At 37.4% G+C, this 8,316-nt stretch overlaps 1 protein-coding gene across 1 annotated transcript; it reads right to left on the reverse strand.

The window, feature by feature from the left end:
* Positions 1-1,711: 1,711 nt before the first annotated feature.
* Positions 1,712-6,103, reverse strand: LOC122821789 (somatostatin receptor type 2-like). The gene is made up of 2 exons (XM_044100000.1): positions 5,699-6,103; positions 1,712-4,202 (listed from the first exon to the last, which is right to left on the reverse strand). Exon 2 carries the CDS (start codon positions 4,163-4,165, stop codon positions 3,053-3,055), a length of 1,113 nt encoding a protein of 370 aa, XP_043955935.1. The 5' UTR covers positions 4,166-4,202; positions 5,699-6,103; the 3' UTR covers positions 1,712-3,052.
* Between the last annotated feature and the right edge of the window lie 2,213 nt (positions 6,104-8,316).

Consider the following 8,316-nt stretch of genomic DNA (forward strand, 5'->3'; position numbering starts at 1 on the left):
ACAGTTCTATACATGTCAAATTTTAACATTTTGTATCTGGTCTTTGAGCAACTTTCATGCACGTGACTATATCGCCACCTTGTGGCTACATTCAGAAGCACAATACAGCCTATAAAGGGAAAAATAATCACATTCCAGGCTATAAAACGTATACCTTTTTGAATGAGTTTTACAGAAAAAAGTTTTTGTACTGTTATTGCTGCATATTTCTGAAGTAAACAGGCATTTATTTGGCCAGATATAGCTGATGTTGAGCTTGTACTTCAGTTGTGATTTGTATGAAAGGAAAGTGATGTGGAGAAGTCGAGCTTTGATGTAATCGTATCTCAGAATTAATTAAAATATGTTCTGAGTAATTTGGCTTTTAATGTTATGTAGTGCTTTTTTTTAAAGCATATTTATCAAAGTAAAATACTCGTACTCTTAAGTCAACAGAGCCTTGGTTCAACCTTGTTTTATTATAAATAAGCAGAAGTTTGAGAAACAAAATCAGGGTTATACAAACTCGATGCAGAAACAGTTGCCATGATAACTACACTGAGCAGGACAAAAAGAAATTGGCTACGCAATGCATCTTTAAGAAAAATGTCTGAAATGTCTATTCATTAGCACTGCAAAAAGAAGGCATAAAGAGCTAATGCCACTTTATAGTTAATCTGCTACTGTGACGCAAACCATTTTTACTGCTTTACATTTTGTACCACCCATTAACAGAATAGACACAATTTTATGGTTGATTTTTTTTTTTTTTTTTTTTTTTTACATTGTGGTCATACTAAAGGCAATTTTCTTTTTCTTCAGGTATCTTTGCAGCTTCTACATGCATAATGTTTAACTTACCAATGAATGTACAATTAACTACAACAGTAGAACAATGCAACACAAGAGGTAAAAGCCTTTTTAATGTTGGTAAAAATTATTAAAACTAGATTCACAATGCAACAAGTAGAGTATGGGTAATACATACTGAGCTATACTAATGAGTTTATTTTGGAGTCAGGTGTGCTGAAGTAGAGGCATCTAAAAGTTGCAGGACTCTGGACAATGCAATTGGCATGTGTAAAACAAACAGGTGTAGGGAACCAAAACTCACTCAAGGGGCCACATTCTTGTACAAAGATGTAACTAGTTCAATATTTTTATCTAATTCTAAAAGGTGATTATTTTTTTACGTGTTCCATTTTTGCCAACAAAATTCACTTAGTTGAAATATAACTCTGAATACCATGTGATTTACAACAATTTTCTCATATTTTTTAAAGTCTTCACAAAATTTTAAGTGCAGTTTTATTGTACATTTTCATTATAATCTACAAAGTATAGCTTAGGCCAAGGGGAAAAAACATATCAAAACTACAACAAGTTATTTTAGTTGTAACTTTGGTTGTCACCAATGTATTATGATGTATTTAGCCACTGTAAACTACTTTAATTATATTTTGATTACTTGTGCTCTAAAAAAATGGTAAACATGAAAGCACTACACAAAGATAGTTATTGAAGTCTGCTTATTAGCTCTCTAGCTAGCAGGGTAGCAAAACTCATTATTTTGGGCAAAAGTACCACATGTGTCACAATGTGATGATGATTGCATTAATTGTGTAGTAAAAAAACACAGTTGATGCACATTTGAGATATCCTCACCATAACACATAACAAAATAGGTGAAACACCGTCAATCCATCGGCCTATGCGGCGAAGATCAATGAAATGTAATTGAACTTTTTTATGTGTAACAAATGTAGAGAAGAGGAAACTACATCTGCTGAAAATACTTTGCAAAGACTGTAATCTGGCTGTTGAGTCAGACAGGCTGTCAGGGTGATGTATGGACTTTGTTGAGAAGCAGCACTATGATGACTGTGATGATAAAGGAACACTACAACCTTTTGAAGATAAGTGTTCTAGCCCTTCACAAATTCACATCGCTCACTTACTCAGTGCCAGAGAGGTTGCTGTTTCTCAAGTGGCGCAAAAAGTGAAATTATGTTCGTCTTTTCTTGAGTGAGTCATTGCATTTCACAACTTTTTTTTTTTTTTTTTTTTCCTTTTAAAAACGATGCACAGAAACCTCTGAAGGTAAAGCAACCCCTGACAGATGGGTGCACAGCAAAGACAAGCACAATCCTCATCCATGAAACAGTATCTGGGCAGGTTTTATACACTAGCATAACACAAACACAAACCAACCCAGGATTCATACTAAATAATTTAGAGTCACATAATCCAACATTTTTGAAAAAGAGGTAACGTGCATGATCTAACTGTCCTGTAATACATTTACTTATACACAAGCAGTGATGTAAAACTCTTAATACACAGAAAATTAGTATAATGAACACCAGCAAGAAAGTCTTTCTAGCTTAACACTATGATGTATGTTACCAGAACTGCAGCTTTATTGGGCTATTGCCTCAATAATGCATGGAACAAATGTTACATTTACATTTTGTATATCACAAGTGAACTACCCCACAGAAAAAAAAGAGAATTAACACAAGAGCACTGAAGTTCATTACATTCTGCTACAAATCGTTGTTTCATATTAAACACTGCTAGGATTGGGTTGTAATTAAAAGCTGCATGACAATATTGGCCCGTTTTTAAACAATCTTTATGTCTTGTCCATTATATGCAGTTATTTACAGAAATATTTACTTCCCAGGGAATCATAACTGGCAGCTCAAACAACCACATGTTCTTTCACAGCCCTGTGTTGTTCCATTGTAATTTTCAAATATTGCTGGGAAATTTGATGCAGGTCCTCTGTTGTAAACAACATATATAGTACTGAGTCTCCAGGGAAAATCCATATCACCCAGGGGACCATTTGCCAAGTAGGTGTCATTGCTTGTTATGTTTCCTCAGGTCTCCTTCATGAAGTACTCTCTTATAGCTTACTAAGGAGATTTGTATGAACCTGTAATATTTTGTTTAGGTTCTCTATAACGCTGAGAAGCCCAACTGATATGGTGACTCGTATTTTCCAGTTTAATGATGCCTAATAATTCAGGTCTTTTAGAGGAGATCTTAAAAAGGTTGATAAAACTTGTTAGATGCTGGTCTGCAGGTCACCATTGAGCAAAGTACTCTGGGTCTCTGTTGGGTCATTCATCATGCGAGATTTGTCCTGCCGACTGTCACTGCGATCAACCTCATCCAGCCCTCCTACCTTCTTAAGGCAGAGAACATTCTGGAAGCTCTTCTTGAAGTTCTCTGATAAGAAGGCGTAGAGGATTGGGTTGGCACAGCTGTTGGCGTATCCTAGAACCACCACGAAGGCAAAGGTGCTCCTCAGAATGGGGGTGGTGCTGATGCTGCCTGTCACCGAGGTGACATTGAAAACGTAGAAAGGCAGCCAGCAGAACACAAACACAGCCACAACAATGGAAACCATTCGGGTGACCTTGCGTTCTGATCGCTTCCTTTTGGAGGAGCCTACTCGGATGCCTGAAGACTTTACCTTGATGATGATGAGCAGGTAGCAGAGGCAGATGACCATGAGCGGAAGGAAGAAGCCCAGAATGAATGTGTAGAACATGAAGACTGTGTAGTAGGTCTCTTGAGGTTCTGGCCACACAATGGTGCAGAAGCAGCCATTGTGCTTTGTAATCACACCACTGTAGATAACGATGGGCAGATTGACTAGCAGAGAAACTCCCCATACGGCTAAATTGATAGTTTTAGCGATGCGTGGTTTTCGCCACTTTGTGGACTTTATGGGATGCACCACTGCCAAGTAGCGGTCAATGCTCATTACCATCAAGCAGAAGATGGATGTGAACTGGTTCAGGGAGTCCACAGTCATAACGACCCTGCAGAGCACAGGCCCAAAGGGCCAGTGGACCAGTGCCAGCTGGATGGCAATGAATGGCAGTCCGAGCATAAAGAGCACATCTGCTACTGCCAGATTGAGAATATAGATATTGGTGACTGTCTTCATCTTGGCATAGCGCAGGATAACATAGATGACCAAAGCGTTCCCACAAAGTCCCACAGCGCAAACTAGAAAGTACATACATGTGATGACCACAGTGCTGGTTTGGTTGAAGCTGTGGTCTATGTAGCTTCCATTAATGCTGGACTCATTCCCCTGCATGAAGCTGTCATACAAAAAGTGCTCTGTTAGGTTTGGTGGGGATGATGGGAACATCCAGGGCTCCATGATATCTCCCTGTCCAAAGCTGATTACGGCATCCCTCCTGCACAGACAGAAAAGAACATTGATTTTGATCCTGATAGTTTCTCTGCAGGTTATGATATATATCCAATAATAAAAGCAATCTTTTCAGCATCAAGAACATTCACTGACAGATGCTGGCGGCCCAGTTGACATTAACCTAATGACTCACTATCAGATGACTTTCGAAAATAATGTTGTTTGCAAGAGTGATATGGTGCAATACAATACTGTCTGTGAGTTCAGCACTTTGAACTGTTGAATTATGTTTACTTTTTCTCATCACTCATAAGGACAGCCTTTCCTGGAGGGAATTCATTGATTTAACATCTTGATCGCCTGTCTTGGGAACTTATCTGACTAAAAGTATGTCTGAAGAAGATCCCTGCCAGAACCAGACAGGTCACACCACTTTTTATATTCAGTGAAGTCCTTCAGCTATCAAGGGAAATAATTCCATGCAGAAAGCAATAACAAACTCCCCAGGAGGAAATGACAAACGATCAGATGTGACAATTTACTCTAAATTTCCCCTCAGATTTTGTGTTTTTCAATTTATTAAGGCCCGGGCATGGATGTAAATTAATCCCAACCTAAGTAATTGAATGGAGAGAATCAGAGTACTGCCAGGCTGCCTTTCTACAGTCATATTGAAGTGCTTCTTACTGCCAGTACATAAGAGACAAATGCAACTTCAGTGCAATAACATTAGTGGTTTTATTGAGCCAGTTTTTGCTTTTTTTTTTTTTTTCTCATTGTAGCAGTAGAACAGAGTGGACTGTGGACAATGTTAAGTGAACACACATCCTGATGTTGAAACAGATGTTTGACCTCAGTGACGGTTCAATGTCCATTTCTGGAGTTAGGTGGACTAAAATAAATTTGGATAAAATATGGTTTTCTTTGTACATGACAATATAAATCGTAGCCTAGCAACAAACAGAAGAGGAATAAAAACAACACAAATCTGTCAAGAGTCCATCATTTTTTCCCATTACAATTAAGACAATGAATCAACAATAAGAGACAACGAATGATTTAAAAACCTGAAAAAAGGATTCTTTGCAGAAATGTGTAACATAGCAAATAAAATATTGCTGTCTATCTTGATAAATTATGATGACATAATTTCAAGATGCCGGTACATTTTTGTGCTTTCTTCCTTTTCAGGAGAAGGTCATTATTATTGCTCTTCTTTTGACTATATGAGTAAATTCTTTCAAGAGATTGTGTACAGGTGACATGCAATCTGACAAAACGCAAAGTAAAAGGAACGAGGTCATGTCAGTCATTAACGATGTTGAGAAACTCTGCACACACCATCCGCAATTATGTTTGTCTTAAACGAATATATATATATTTGACTCGGAAAATCAAGTTAAATAATCATCCATTTAGATATAATTATTAAAAATAATAATAATAAAAAAAGAAACACTTGATACATGTGAGCTTAACTGACCTGAGCTTAACTGAACTTCTAGAATACGTGCAAATGAACCCAAAAAACCCGCTTACCTGTAGCTAGATTTGATCGCAGCAGTCAGAAAATATGCGCCACTTCTTCAGAGCTTATGTGTCATTCTTTCTTGTCCTTTAGGAATTCATCAGAACTATTTCACTGCTTTCGAGGAGTCATGACTCTCGATAGTTTAGATCTTTTTCTTAGCAATCCCATAAAGTGTTGCGCAGAGCTCGAGACAAAAAGGACTAAGCAATTCTCCGATGCGCTCCTGGCGTGGTGCGCGCCGTGACTGTCTCCTGTTGGAGGGCGCCGAGAAGTAAAAGGACGCACAGGAGCAGCGCCGCGGAGGTGCTGAGGAGTCTCACCTCTGAACGAGGAGACAGGTTTTATTGTAAACAGATATCCCACTCTTACATAAAACAGGATATTCACGCTGATAGCGGTCATTACGCACTGGGAAACCAACATGACCAGAAGAGAGTTGAAGATTCGACATGTCAATTAAGTCACCAGCATTGGGTGAAAAACAAACAACAATAAAAAAATCAGGGTAATAGAAAGCTAATAGCACGTTTTCTAGCTTTTTGTGGATCAAGACGCAATGTATACTTCATCATACAATGCCTTTAGTACAACATAAATATTTCAGTCCTTTCCAGGCACAATTCCATGTTTATTTGCCAAACAGAAAAATAAAAGCAGATTGTAATAAAAACAGTGCCTTGCAAAAGTATCTCTGGAGCTTTTTCCACATTTTGCCACATTAAAGCCCGAAACTTTACGGTCGTTTAAAACTTTATGTAATTGCCTACTGTGGTCTAGCATTATAAAGTAAATCTTGTCTTTCAAGATATCTAAGAAGAACACTAGAAAAATGTTTGCATTTGTTCAGACTCTTGTAATCTGATACCCCTAATAAAGTCCAGTGCCCTCTATTGTAAGAAGTAGCTGGTAAGTAGATGTAATGTAAAAACACAGTTCCTTTTGGAAAGTGTCCCTTCTAATTTATTAAACACTTTTTCTTATCACATAATAAAATCCATTGAAATTTGTGGATGCAATGTGACAAAAACTGAACAGCTTTATCTTAAAGTATATACATTATTAGCATCTCTCCTGAAAATATTTTAGTTATTTAAAAAAAAAAAAAAAAAACTTTTGCTGCTTTTTGGATAATTTTGCCTTTAGCGTTGATAAAGATAACCTGAATGACCTCAGTCACTGAAAAATATTTTACTCCTTCACCTAAAAACTAAAACTCTGATGGCCTTTGAGTTATCTATATTGAGAAACACAGTCCAATAATCTTTATTGAATTTGACAGAATGTGAAGTGACAGTCCTCTAAATGACTTCAGAATCCATCTGACTGCTTCTGTCTCCTGTCACATCCATGAACAGTAGTGACACAGTACCATTAAAAGCCACATGTGACTATGCCACGGCAATGCCTCTCAGGGTTCCTCATTGTAGTTATGTTGTGTTGCCACAGGCTTTCTCCAGATCTTTCCTTTTTACATTCTGATACAGACTGATGTTAGATTTTGTGGTTAGCCCCAGTATTTGGTTTACATCTCTTGGGAAAAGCCATGTATTTAGGTTGAGCTGGGGAATTATGCACTACCTGAAAAGTGTTCTTTGCTTTCCACGATTCTGTACCTCAAAATTCCCATTCTTTCCCCAGTGTTGTTAACTGTGGATCTGGCTACCATCCGTCCATCCATTCATCCATCCAATTTGTGTGCCCATCCATCTTGTTTGTGGAGCCCAGTCGTAAAATACTATGTCTGTCTATTTTCTTATGAGCTTGTTTCTAATTTAGGTTGTGTGCAATCTAAAACCAGACAATGTCTGCAGCAGAGGGAAAACGAGTTGTGTTTTGCCGATGCACATCTACATGTCTTTATTTCTAAGCCCTGAGCCCTCTAAACATGACTCTTCCCTACATTATTCTTTTAGTCAAATAGGATAAAAACAAAAGCAATGAAAAAAAACCTTCATGTCAGCCAGAGACACTGGAATGCAAGTGAAAAGTTAATGGTAGAAATTAAAAACAATTAAGAGTGTTGCTGTCATTTATCAGTGCTTTTTTTCCTACAATCAATAACCAGTTAACTTGCTTTAATGTAAAATACAATATGTGCAAGCTGATGAGTTTTAGGTAGTTTTAGGAAAAACAGTAATAATTTCAGTAGAAATTACACATTAGGACCAAAATGACCTTAATGAATAATATTTCTGTCCATTATCAAAGCTTATATATGTGTACCAGTACATATAAAATGCACCAAATGATGTCTGGGGTAGAATATTGAATCAGTTGCTCAGGTTACTCTTTGCCCTGTAATTATTATGGAATGATCAAGCACCTCTCTGATTCAGGCCTCAAATTTAGGGGACTGATTAGGCATCCTGCTGGGGTAAATTGACAGACAATTAGCCGCCCAAGGCAGATGCAAAATATTTCATAAATACTGCTGAGGCTTTTTTGATGTTTCTGTAACGGTTTGGCTTTGGAGCGAACAAATAAAGCAGGCAGATCAGAAAAGATTGATGGGATGCGATGGCACAGAAAAATAAAAAATAAAAAAATAAAAGATTTTATTTACTCCAGTGGCTTCAAGCAATCTGGTGTTTTTTTTTCTTTTTTCATTCTCAGATTCATTAAGTAA

This window comes from Gambusia affinis, linkage group LG19 (genome assembly GCF_019740435.1).
Source record: "Gambusia affinis linkage group LG19, SWU_Gaff_1.0, whole genome shotgun sequence".
NCBI lineage: Eukaryota > Metazoa > Chordata > Actinopteri > Cyprinodontiformes > Poeciliidae > Gambusia > Gambusia affinis.

Bases quoted from the DNA above. Each gene is read 5' to 3' on its own strand.
- LOC122821789 (XM_044100000.1), bottom strand. From the start codon at position 4,165: ATGGAGCCCTGGATGTTCCCATCATCCCCACCAAACCTAACAGAGCAC.